This window comes from Alligator mississippiensis, chromosome 1 (genome assembly GCF_030867095.1).
Source record: "Alligator mississippiensis isolate rAllMis1 chromosome 1, rAllMis1, whole genome shotgun sequence".
Taxonomy (NCBI): Eukaryota; Metazoa; Chordata; order Crocodylia; family Alligatoridae; genus Alligator; species Alligator mississippiensis.
Window position 1 is genome coordinate 138,155,536 of NC_081824.1, and position 13,701 is coordinate 138,169,236.

General features: G+C 44.4%; 1 protein-coding gene across 1 annotated transcript in view; it reads left to right on the forward strand.

Annotated features, from left to right (window-relative positions):
* Positions 1–13,701, forward strand: part of LOC102573065 (solute carrier family 22 member 3) — a 66,940-nt gene that overhangs the window by 17,857 nt on the left and 35,382 nt on the right. Inside the window, exons 2-3 of the mRNA XM_006275804.4 lie at positions 4,607–4,710; positions 8,892–9,046. Coding sequence (XP_006275866.1) covers positions 4,607–4,710; positions 8,892–9,046 — 259 coding nt within the window. The remainder of the gene's footprint in view (positions 1–4,606; positions 4,711–8,891; positions 9,047–13,701) is intronic.

Consider the following 13,701-nt stretch of genomic DNA (forward strand, 5'->3'; position numbering starts at 1 on the left):
TAAAAACACCACTTCAATTTAGGGAGAATGAAACCAAACTAAACCCCCACGGTGTGTACACAAGGGTGGGGGCCCAATCCTTATCTGCCTCTTCAGTGGCAGGGGAGCAGGGAGGATGAGCTACCAGCAGGCCAAGTAGTCCCTGAGCTGCGTGGGGGCCCCCTAGGCAGCACTTGCCTGCTGGCATCCAGCCTGAGCAGTCCTGGGGGGCACCACAGCCATGGAGGGAAGCACTGGCTCCCCTGCAGCTGTAAAGGGAAGCACAGAGCCCCCACACAGCTCAGGCAGGCTCCAAGGAGAAAAAAAATAAAGATCAGGCTCACCGCTTTTTTTTTTTTCTTCTCGTAAGTGGAGCCTGCCTGCATGGGCTGGCACTGGGTCCCATAGCCCCTGAGCTGTGCAGGGCCCACCAAGCCCCAAGCATGTTGGCTTCCAGCGCCCTGTGAACAGTTGCATTTTGTTAGGTAGCGAACTAAAACACCTTGGAGTTGTTTTATTTTGCTACGTACGAAAAACATTTAAAGCGGAATACACCACTGAGTATACAAACAGCAATGCTATTAAAGCAGAATAGGCCACTGAACGTGCAAACAGCAACGCCATTAAAGCAGTGCAGAAGGGCATTTAAGCCACTTTAAAGGCCAATTTTGTGGTGTGTGCAAAGATTCTGTTGCTATTGTTGATAATTACAGTTATGTCTGGCTGGGAAGGAAGATGTGGGGAGCTGCTCCTACCAAGAGGCTCTCACAAGAGCCAGCTGGAACCAGTTGTTGTGTTAAGGGTTTGTGCAAGGCACTTGCTGCTCCGTTAGCACTTGTACATGAAAAAAGCAGACCTCTTTCTCATCTCAGGTAGTGATTACTGAGCAATATGCACTCTATCTCATACCTCTGCCTAGTTATATCCCAGAATACCATGTGGCGACTCACCTGCAGTGACTATCAGGGTGACCTCAAGTAGGGTTGGGGTGGATGCTATGTTGGCACCATTTCCATTTCTCTTTCACCTTGTCCTGTCTGCACATTTTTTCACTCCCTTGTTTCTTCCCCTGTCAGACTCTAGGGAGACTCTCTGGCCACATATTTACTACTTTATTAGCTAGCTTTCACAGAACAGTTAGGTCGGGTTTCCTGCTATGTTCAGGTGGATACTTCCTGAGATCTTTAACTACTGACAGTGTTGTAGTCCATTGCAAGTACTTCTAAAATCATTTTTTAAATTGACCATGGCCTTGAAAGACCTGTTTTTGTAGAGCTGGGTTTTTTTATATTTCGAACTCTCATTGCAATGCTGTCATGAATGTTTAAGAAATCAGGGGTTGAGTGTTCTTCAAGAGTGAGTGAACTGTTGTAGGAAATACCACAGCAGCTGTTGTTTCTAAGAAAAAAGAACAGAATTTGTTCCTAGAAGTACCCAATACTTGTATGTATTCTGTCCAAGATTTTTAAAAAGCAAGAGCTAAAACTTAATATCCTCAGGCATTCAAAAATGGTAGATTATGTTCCCCAAAATGAATCTGGCTTAAAACTGATGATGGCTTTTTAATACTCACACTCACAATCACAATCATTATTATTATTATTTTAAGTTGAAATTGTCAGCCACAGGAGTCCAGAAACTGTGACTTTAAGGAAAAAAATATTGCTAGACTCTTACTAAAGTCATGTTACTCGACCTTTAATAAAGTCATGAGAAGTGGTGGTCCCTAAGAAAAACTTTCGACATCTAGTTATGTGGCCTAATTTAAAAAAGCACTGACACCCTAAGAGGTGTTTATTATTTCCAGTGAAGGAATTGTAGCTGGTGGAAGTAGAAGTCAATGGGATTTGTATGGTGCTCTGTACAACAGAAAAGCAGGCAATTTATTTCAGTTTTTAGATACACTGGCAGATTTAAGAGGTTAACTTTTCACTCATACTTCTTACCGTCTGGGTAAATAAGAAATAGATGTGATGATTTCATTCTCTGTAAGTAATTCTATGGAACCCATCACTGTGGTTTTTGAACATCTTCATATCATACACTTTCTCCTGAGTTTGAACATAAAATGTTAAATGCATTGCAAATAATCTGTGCAACTGTAAGCTTATCTGTAAAATGTTATTATTAGGGATCACCTTTGAAGGTGGTGGCTATTTTGGGGATAATATTTTAAGAAATGACTGAAACTGCTGCGACTATTACCTCAGTTCATTTTTGGCTTCCTAAACTCTCAAGTTGTTCTTGTCAGAAACCAAACCCTCTGGACTCCAATCGGTCTTAGTGGGGTAGCAGGGACCCTTTAAAATAAGTTACAGTGAAGGACTATCTACACAATAAATGGGTTTTTAATTTCATTGTTTTTATTTCTCATCTATTCATTCCCCAGTGAATGCAGTAATAATAATCTATCACCATTGTTACAATATATGGAACAGAAGACTCAGGGAAAATGACACCAGGAAAAATATTTTTAACCTATCAAAATTTTATTTGACATCTGTTCCCAGTGCGCTCAGAGACTAAGTATTTCTGCTTTGTTTTAGTGCTTCATGGATAAAGTTAAAACTTTCTTATATGCTTCTGTTTTCACTGGCTATAACTGGACACACTTATTCAGAGCTAAACAAACATGGTTTTCCTTGCCAATATACTTAAAATGGTTGTGTTCCTTCTCTAAAACAACAAATCAGTACAAGCGGCTACCCTTAAGAGAACAGTTGGTATACAAAATCTAAAACACGGTAACCTTTTGGCAAGGAAGTCCCACTTTCTGTGTGCTTATTATTATTTTAAATATCATCTGGACACTCTATTCTCAGCATTTCTCCATGCCATTTTGGCCTGCCATTAAACAAGAGGGACAGCAATATAGATGACTCTGGGTGCACCTATTTGAGATGTTTATTGCAAAGTAGACCAGCTCCACAATAAACATAGCATGTCTATTAGGCTGCAGGAAACTAACTCTGCAGCAGGGTAGTACATATAAATCCAAACACTATCCTACTACGGAGTTATTTACTGCACAGCAGCACCTGTGTAGATGCTGACATGGATGTAAATTGGGCCCTGGCAGCCCAGACAGCACATGGCCACACTTCTGCCTGCTGCCTAGCCACATGGCTCACCAGCTACAGGAGCCTTGTGGTCCAGTCAGCTCCTCTGCTGCCTGATGCAGCCACCTGCTGCCAGGGCCTGACCCCCCTGTGCCAGCCTGGGGCTGCCCCCTAGACTCCAGGTGACACTGCTGCCACCAGCTGGAGTCCAGGGCTGACCCCTATGCCCACTGCCAGGCCATGGCAGGCACCTGGGCAGCTGCAGCCAGAGCCTGGAGCTCCCCCTCACTGCTACTGGGGGGCAGAGCAAGACAGGAGCAGCGCTGGCTTAAACTGCTCCTCCCTGGCTCAATTTGCTGCTGTCCTGGGCATGTGTGTAGACCAGTGGTCTCCAACCTTTTTAGGTCAGAGATCACTTTTAGAATTTAAAAGAAACCCAAGATCTCCATAGCCATAGCTCCCCCAACCCCTGCTCCCAGCACCGCCATTGAGCGGCGCGCAGGCCAGGTCCAGTGGGAACTGCCCAGTGCAGCCTTCCAGCCAGCAGCTGCAGCCCATCTTCCCCTTTGCCCGCCAGCCCCTGATCCTCATGTCCTCAGGGGAGGAAGGTCTCACTGGGCCTGGCCCACGCTGCACTTGGTGGCAGCACTGGGAGCAGGGGTTGGGGGGGGGGGGGGGGGGGCTACAGCCCACCTGGGGCTCTGCTCCCAGTGCTGCCTCCACAACCAGCCAGCCTGAGTGCAGCATGACTAGGAACAGCCCAGCGCTGCTGCTGCCCCAGTCCCAACCTTCCCTGCCCCATCCCACATGTAGTTCTGGAGGCACATGCTCCCTCATGCCCTCCTGGGCTGCATGCCCCCCGGATGAGCTACTCATGGCTCTCTTCCCCACCCCAGCTGCAGCTGTGGGCTGGGCTTTGCACCCCAAGCCACGTTGCACATGTCTCCTGGGCCTCTGCCCCTTCAGGCTCCAGGATTGACCGGTTGGTGACCACTGGTGTAGAGGCTGTGCCCAGGAGTAGTTCACTGCAGTGCAAATTGCACCACAGTTTATTCAATCCCATTAATTGCACATGTAGATGCACCCTCTGAATGTGAAAGTGGTCAGGAAGGAAAGGCAGTTGTTCAAGATCCTTTGAGTTCTCTCTTGAAAGGAAAGAATCCATTGAAGACATCTATTGATATCACTGTGCCATTCACCCATAAGTAAGGCAAATTCCATCGCATCAAGAGCTGTCAATAAATCCAATACAAATAGTTTGGATCTGTCCTGGGCTATCACTGTTAATCAGCCTGCAGCATCAGCACAGTCTGACTGACAAGTCTGTTACCAGATTGATAGGAATCCAGAAAAATCTGTGGAATTCAAGTGTTACTGAAATATTTTCACTTTCTTGGAAAACTGCTGTCTTAAACTGCCAATGATCAGGATCTTGCTTGGATTTCTCCCCCCTTGTCCCCATTCCTCTGTTTTCCAACTAGAGAACAATGCAGGTGTTAAAAATGTTTTACTCTAAGGATAAATAGCCCATGTGTGGGGGATCTCATACTTATTGTTTGTTCCCACAGTACAACCTTGTGTGTGACAACGCCTGGCTGCTAGATGTAACACAAGGTGTTCTCAACCTGGGATTCCTGACAGGAGCATTCACCCTAGGCTATGCTGCAGACAGGTAAAGTATAGGTGTTACTGCAACCCTACCTTTAAAAAAGGATCAAACACCTTATACAGTAACTGGTTTGAAAGGTTTAGATGTTCAGCTCAGTCTTATTAAGCATCCTCAGGTTTGGAAATTTATCTGATCCTATGATAATCTTGAACTCATAATTTAGGCTGGACATTTCATAAAATATCTAGTACTTCTTGGCTCTATTTGGACTGAAATTGGAATGAAAGGAGCCTGTCTTGTACCATTTCATGATTTCTGTTAACATCTGGACTCAGCTTCTGGGTTAGTGAGTGTTGAAGGTCATATAGAGCCATTCTTGAAATAAGCTAAGCAGCTAGCTTGGGAAAGGAGGAAGAAACTCGGTATACAACTCACACATTATGTGAGCACACATACTCACATACTAGCTGGCAAAAAGTCATAGTTACAGTCAGTGTTCAGCATTATGACAACTGAATGGGTTACGGTAAAAAAAAAATAAAAAAAAAAAATAAAAAATTGAGAGTGATATTTGAGACGACCAGCATCAGAGCAAGGCACTTAAGGCTCTTTTAGCCCACAAAATAGGAGGAGGGAGCCTTACTTTAAATAAATTAAGTGGAAAAAGTGGTGGCTAATCCTGGGCCAATGTGTGGAAGTGAACTTCACCAGAGGTGGGTATTTTTAAGGATACAAATGATATTTCCTTTGCCTGTTCTATCATTGAATATCCCAGTAAACGATTTCACAGGCAGAAATGTTTTGCAGCATGTATAGAGAATAATGTCAGATAACAAATGTTGAATTTTCAGAAAACCATTTGAAATGAAAATGTGATTGGTTGAAGAATTACCATCATCCAGTTAGGGATGAACATACTGTACGTTCCGTGTGTCTGAGTGATGGAGAATACTATGCATGACCCAACTTTTGAATATTGGGTTGCCACAACAAACAGTTCCAAAACAGTCTAAGTATCAAGTATTACTTGCAAAAGAATTCCTAAGTTAATAATTTAAAAAAATAAATAGAGAATAATGTAATTTTTACACAGACAGTTTGCAACCAGAGAGGATAAGTAGGCAGATAAAATAGCTTTTGAAACTATTCACACATTTGTATTCAAAAGAAAGAGCTGTCAAACAAGGTTGACATTGGCAGAAGACAAAAACAAAAGGCATTTACACTATGCTAGTTATCTTTGAGCAAATCAAAGAGGGTCATTATGCATTTAAGGTACTTTGAAATCTTTGGATTAATGGCTATTTTAAAAAGTTAGAATTAAATGTCATCTACAAAGTTTGTATATGAATATTAGAACGTTTAACACAGTTTGGTGTAGACGTGATTAAAAAATACCAATTAGCCTCATAGGAATATTTTAAATAAATATTTAACATTTTCTATACATTTAAAAAAAGATAAATCTTTAAAACAGAATAATAAATCATTCAAAAAGTGTTTGATTAAAAAAATATTTTTTGAGTTGTGTTTTTTGTTTTTTTTTTTTTAAACCTAGGAAATTACTACCAAATTTAAAAATGAACTTTTATCAGGAAAAAGTTAGATATAGTTCAAACTTTATTTTGGACATACGTTTGGGTCTGGGAACATCTCTTAGTATTATTCCAGATGTTTAAAATGTAATATTAAGTTAATAGATGAAGTAAAATGCCAGAAGACAATATAAAATCTAAAGCATATAGTTGCACTTATACAAAATTAAAAACTCTTTTCCAAAAACTGGACCTAAATGTTTTCATCCACAGTTGTTAAAATACAGTGAAATAGAGTGAGATAAGTATTAAGATGGAAAGACTTCCACCACCTTAGCACCAACCCAACACAACCTTAGACAGCCGCCATCCTAAAGCCCAATGGTGAGGGAATCTAAAATCTCTCAACATAGTGTGTTGACCCCACAAATGTACTCTGAGGACCAAAGAAGTTTCAAGAAACATATACCAATAAAATCAAGTACTCTGAAGGAATGAACATAATAACATTTTTATCCTGAGAGTACAGTAAGTAAACGAGAAGCAATACACTACAAATGATGTAGAACAAAATTATGATAAAATGTTCATGTAATTAAAAGAGAGAAATAGCTACAAATGATAAAATAGTTGTAAACCTGAAAGGCAGAAAAGATTATAACATCTGAAACAGAGTGAAAGTGGTCTTAACACCTAGCTCACAGTATTTTCTCACATACCACAAGTCATCAAATCAGACATGCACCTTAGGTTTAATACTAGACTTCATCTCTCCTGCTTCCTGCCTGAAAGAAAAGCTGGCAGCCATCTTGTATCACTATCTCTTCATGCTTCTATTCCAGTGAAGAAAAATCAGCTTCCTTGTTTAAGACATGTACTCCAAATTTGGAGGGTTAATGTTTTGGGAAAAGGTGTATGTGGTATTCTGGTAAATATGGTATTAAGCTCTAAGGGCACTTTTACATGTGCTCTGGTGATGGGGGGCAGCACTTTAGAGTGGCTTTGAGAGCCACTATAACTAAAGTGCCACTGAATCTCATGTATCAGCATCCCCAGGCTTAAAAATGGTGGTGGGGGTGCTTGAACTGAAGCTCGTTTGATGAGCTTTAGTTCAAGCACCCCTGCCACCACTTTTAAGCATGGGGATGCTGATGCATGAGATGGAGGAGGCTACTGGAGCGCCATAGGTGCAGGAAGAAAATATGATTTGGGGGTGCTGGGTGTGCACGCACAACAAGCACACATGTGCACGCACTCCCCCCAGCAAGTAAGTCTGCCATGGAGAAAGGGTGTGGGGAGGCAGATGAAGGCCCCTGTGCTGAGTGAGGGAGTGGGACAGAGACAGGCAGCACCTGGGGTGAATGGGGCCCCAGGGCTGGGGCAGGTCATGGGACGGTCAAAGCCCAGGGCTCGGGCTCCCACCGCTTCATGCCCCTCCCCACCCCCAAGGTGGGCACAAGGGATACATGCCCTCCTGATCTTTGTTGCATGCAGGGTGGAGGTGGCACTACCCCCTGCACACTGGCTGTACTGCCTGCCCGGCAGTGGGAGGCACGTGGTGTCACATGGCTGCCAGGGCACTGGCAGTGGGATGTGGTGTGCAGCCTGCAGTGGCAGTCACCTCCACCCTGTACACAGCACAGATCAAGGTGCGGGGGGCACGTATTCCCTGTGCCTGCCCTGGGGGTGCACGCAGTGGTAGGAGCTCCCCTCCCATGCCCCTGAAAGAACCACCCAGGAAGCGAGCATCCCACAACCTGCCCCAGGGCCCCATTCACGCCCCTGTGGGGGCCTTAATCTGTCCCCCCACACCCTTTCTCTTCCCCGCACCCCTTCCCATCAACACATTTACCTGCTCAGCTGGGCACTGCTCCACACACGGCCAGGCTCGGCTGAATTCCTGGCTGCCTGCAGGCTCCAGCTGCTTGTTGATGTCTGTGTGCACCCCTCCTGCAACTGCAGCCACCTGGAGCCTGTGCCTTGGCTGCCTGCCTTTGGCAGGGGACTAAGCCCCCTTAGCCCTGGCCTTCCACCGTCTATATGGAGCATGGTAATTGTCATGCTCCAGCAGACTCAGTTAATCAAGTCTGCTCCAATGCACTGGAATTCCAGCAGACTGAAGCAGCCTCTATGTTCATGTATAGGGGCCCTAAAAACCTACAATTCACTGAAAGGCGGCCAGTCCATTAGGAACAACTTTACTGTAGTTTCAGAGGCTAAGTCCTGAAAAAGTAAGCGTATGCATGTCTTACATATGTAGGTGGGTTCTTCTGTGTGAACAAAAGTTCAATGTAAGAGAAACGCTGTGTGAGAGTAGATATGAAGTTGCAGAAATGTGGTATATGGATCTGCTAACAACATTTAATTTTGTCGTTCTGTAGTTAAACTAATTCTAACTAGATTAGAATGGAAAATGCCTCTGCTTAAAATACTTTAAACGCTGTGCTACTTCTAAAATTCTCTCACCTGTAATTTTCTTGCTTGTTATACCCTTTCCTTGAATTCTGTGTCCTTTTAGCAATATTGTCTGGCATAAGTCAGGCTACCTCAACCTAATTTATACTAATTTATTTCTATAAAGCATCCTATGGCCTACTAAAGCCAGTGCATGGCAAGACTTAAGAAGGGGCTTTTAAATGTAGCCATAAACTGAGTCAACATGAACAAAATTGCAAGGATCTTTCACCATTTTCCCTTTCTTTTTGGCAGATATGGCCGAATCCTTGTTTTTCTCTTCTCCTGCCTTGGGGTAGGTGTGTGTGGCATCGTTGTGGCCTTTGCACCAAACTTTTCCATATTTTTGATCTTTCGCTTCCTCCAAGGTGTATTTGGAAAGGGGACCTGGATGACATGCTATGTTATTGGTAAGAGCTCTACTCTTCCCTTTTTGGGGCAAGGACATTGAATAAAGGAGTCTCGGGGAAAGATAGACATTCTGTACACAAAAGCACCCGAGAGCGTGAGGAATGTTCATTACTAATGTGAGATGAAGGGAATTGTAATGGTCTGTCTGGTCCTTTAAGAGTGAAGTCAGCCCTGTTGAGACAGCCCAGCTGTGGAACATTTGGATAATGAGGGAATATCCCACTGGGAGCTTAAAATCCAAAGGGAGAATGCCAAAAAGGAAGCAAACTATGAGGGAACAGTTTATAAGCAGGAGGCAAGCTGTGAGCATAATAAGCTTGCTACTGAGGGGTGGGGGGGACAGGCTGCGGTGCTGGAGCCAGAGCCAAAGACCTCCCCTCCTGGTGACTCAGGCAAGGCATCAGAGTTTGGTTTTGTCTGTTTATTTGTTCATTTGGGTGCTGCTTAAAGATTGTGCTTTATTTGGGAGGACAGGCTGAATGCATCTTCATGTCCAATTAATGTGAATAAAGAATTTTTATTTGCAACTGTCTAGCTGGCCTAATAAAAGATATCATCTCTACCATGCTGACTCTTATGTGCAGCAATAAACTTCAGTGCTCCATCTGATCATGTGCGTGGGACCGCAGCACTTTGAAGTGGGTCAGAGCACCCCTGGCTGGCATGGGGCTGTTTTGATCCAGCTCAACCTGCTGCAGATGGACTGGCTGGGGCACAAGGTTGCTCCAGTGTAGGCTGGAGCAACTGGCAGGCAGCCCCTGCACTGAATCACTGTTGTGCCCCAGCCAGCTGGGTCAGTGTCTACATGTACATTGCTATGCACAAAAAAACTCTGCAGCAGAATAGTATTTGTGTTATTTACAAGTACTAACCTGCTGTGGAGTTTATTAGTTTCCTACAGCATTATAGGGCCACCTGGGTAAACACTGAGATGTTTACTGCAGAGCTAACTAAGCAACTCTGCAGTAAACCTCTTGTGTAAATGTGCCCATTGAGGAGTAAAATGCACCTGCTGAAGCCAGTAGGCTAGGAAACTTTCTTACAAGACCCAATAGATATATATAGGAGGATATACAAACCATTTTACTCAAGGAATAAATAGTACTTTTATTATGGAAGGGCCAGTAAGAGAGCTAATTTTCTTTAAATATCTCTAGCTAGACTTTTCTCTAAGACCCATCCCCATGGGATCTAAGCATGTTTGTCGATTTATTTACTTTATTAGATATATATGCTACCCTTCCTAACAAAGAGCCAGGGAAACTCACAAAAGAGGACAGAATAACTTATAAAACAGGGGAATAAACAAGAGACTTAAAAGAGGCACTAGAGCATCAACACAGAACCCCCCATCCAATATCCCAGCCTAGCTTTGTTTGCTAGATGCCTGCCCAAATAGAAAGGTATTACCAAGCTGAGAGAGATCCAGGCTTGGGTTCTGGTGGACCTCAGCAGAGAGGGCATTCCAGAGTTGAGGAGCAACTGCTAAGATTGATCTGCTCATGTGTTTTCATCAAGCTGATTTGACGCATGGATGGTCCTTGCAGGAGGTGGCTCTTGGTTGACCTTAGGAACAATGATGGGTATAAGAGAGAAGGCAGTCCCCTAGATATGCAAAACCCAGACCAAGTAGGGCCAGAGTGGGCAAAATGGCAGATCCAGCCAGTGGCCGGACTCCATTTCCCAGCAGGTCCTGCCCTCGTAGCTGTGACCAATTTCCATGAAGACCCCAGTAGTAGCGGCTCCTAACAGCATGGGGCCAAGGTTTCCATGGAGACCGGCTCCAACAGCACTGGTAAGGAACGTGGCTAGGCAGGGAGCTGCTCCTTGGCTGGGGCTAGGATCTTATAGTGGTGACAGCGTGGTCCAGATTCAGAGCAAAGCAGCGATCCGCTACCTGCATGCCCCTGCTTGGGTCATGCGGACAGTGGATTGCAGCTCTGCCCCGGCTCCAGACCACGCTGTCACCGCTGCAAGATCCCAGCCCCAGAGGAGCTCCCCACCCAGTTGCAAACCCTGCCAGTGCTGCTGGGGCAGATCTCCACAGAAACCCTGATCCCGCGCTGTCATGGTGCCACCACTGCTGAGGTCTCCATTGACACAGGCAGGGACTGCTGGTAAATGGAGTCCGCCACAGGCCCAATCCAGCCTGCAGGGTGGACTTCTGCTACCCCTGATATAGGGGCTTATAGATCAAAATCATCACCTTGAATTGCTCTCAGAAAGCTATTGGGAACTAGTGCAGAATCTGGAACAGGTGAGCTATATGTAAAGAATTTAAAATGTGATGTTTCCTGTTGAGGTAAGTTGAAGCTTTGAATGTGTTTCTTAATTGCACAGTGACCTCTCTGCTCCTTATGTCTAACCTGTAAACCTGGATGGGGGCTCTTAGAGCCTCGACATAAAATCCAAAATTAAAAGCAGAACAACTGATTAAGGTTATTATACAGGAGGCTACCAAGGACAATTGAAACTATTTGGCTACAACCACATCCCTCCAGAGGCCCAATGCCATAAGCAACTTCCATTGACCTAAATAGGAGTTACCAACTGTATTGAGTCATGTGCCACACTCACATTTCCCCCCAAAATTTGCCCTCCAAAATTGGGGTGCATATTTTAAGCAAGGAAGCTGATTTATGCACTGGAGTAGAGGCCTGAGGACACTGAGATGGCTACCAGGGAAGAAACATGCAAGACTGGTGAAGTTCACTCCTAATTGTCACTTTCCCTACCTTGTAGCACCATAGCTACAGGCTTAACCCTGTCACAGTCACCACTGAATTGTCTGAGGAGTCAAAAGTAGCTGCCAATTCAGGGTCAAACATATAGTTGCAGAGCTGTACCTAGAAGGTGAATGATACTGAGGAGTGGACTCCACCTCTCTTTCATGTGGGCAGCTTTCAGCCATGGTGAACCGAAGCTATGGTAGTTAAGATTATGGGAAAAAACGTTTTTTCTTCCTTCTGCCTTCCCAAAACAAGGTGTGCATCTTATCCGAGGAAGTGAAATGCAAGATAGTACGTGTATCCTGCACAGAGAGAATCAGGCAGTTAGGAGATGGCCATCATTCTTCAGCTCTGAGGTGTTACAGTGTGTTTTATATGTAACAACTCAGAAGAGAATTAAACACCTTCTAGTATGGGTAGAGAGTAGGTAGATGGCACAGCAGAAGGAAAGGAGAAGGCACGGGGGGAAGAGGAAGGAACATGTTTATTACAGTAAAATGAAGAATAGAAATAATTGTTATGAACTCTCTATAAACAGAGACCAATTTTGCTTTGTAGTTTTATGAAACTTTAATGATCAATCAACTGTTTGGAGGGTTAATATATTTTTATTGGTTATAATTAAAGGGCATATAATTTCTTTTAATAGCACTTTGTGATCCTTTTGTGCTAGGCATTGTACAGATGCATTTTATATGACAATCCTGACTGCACAATGCTTATACTCTAAAAGACTCTGAAGACTTATAAAGGGTAGGGCAATGCAGTCTCCACACAGTCATTTCATTTATACAAGGAATGCTGATCAGGCTTGTTTATAAATAGTGTCAAATCAGTTTGGATCTAAAATCATAGCACTCAGGGTAATCTTGACCTAATCATCATTCTCTCATAATGGGCTTGCTTTCTAGGATAGAGGTGATACTATGTAATTCACGTTGTGCTCTCTTGAACTACTGCCAGATTCAGAATTGGACTTTTCCCAATTCCTTTCAAGGGAACAATGTGGCATGTTATCAAAGAGCAAATATTTCTGAAGAGCATACCATATTAACCTGAATCCAAGATGACTGTGAATTTAAGGTGACCCCCAATAATTAGATTCAAGACATGAAAAACTTATGATTTTGTTATAAATTTCCATGTAGAATCTAATTTTTGGAGGGTTGTCTTAACTTGGTCACCTCCCCGCCAACCCTACTGCTGCTCTGGGGCATGCAGAGGGGCAGGTTAATCAAACCAAGCAGCAGGGGAGTTAAGTGGTCTACCCCCTGCTCCTTGCCAGTTGCCCTCCCAGGTGCCTGCCTCCCCAGTGTCTGTGTGCCCCACACCTGCCCACCAAGGTGCCTGTATCCCCTGCTATTTGTTCCCCCAGCACCGCCTGCACTCCCTGTCACCTGCCTCCTTCCACTTCCCTCCTCTTTGTCTGTGCCCCCTGATATCTGCTCCTCCCTGTAGTGCTGCTGCCCCTGTCACCTGTCTCCTCAACTCCTGCCTGCCCCCCAGTGCCTGCTCCCCCGTCTTGCCTACACCCCACTTTCACCCCCCCCCCCAGCCTTGCTAGGCAGCAGCTGATGTGTTGGCAGCGGGTATGGCCCTGGCCCTACATTAGCAAAAGCACACAGTTTTTTGTCACACTTTAATGATCATTAAAATAGGCTAATGCACATTAAAGTGCATGTGTAGACACACCCGCTATGTACCTTAATTCATAAGTATGTTCTTCAAAAACCCAGCCTAAGGCTGTGGGCACCTAAATCTATAAGAGACTAATTTTTCACTAGTAAAGTTCTTCAGGTGCCTAAAATTCTGCTTCTTCACATGTCCAGAAACATCTCAGTCTTGTAATGGCTGATCAGAGCAACTCCAAGGACTTGGGTACAAGAACTAGGACAGTGATTCTCAGCCAGGTGCTGCAGGGTACC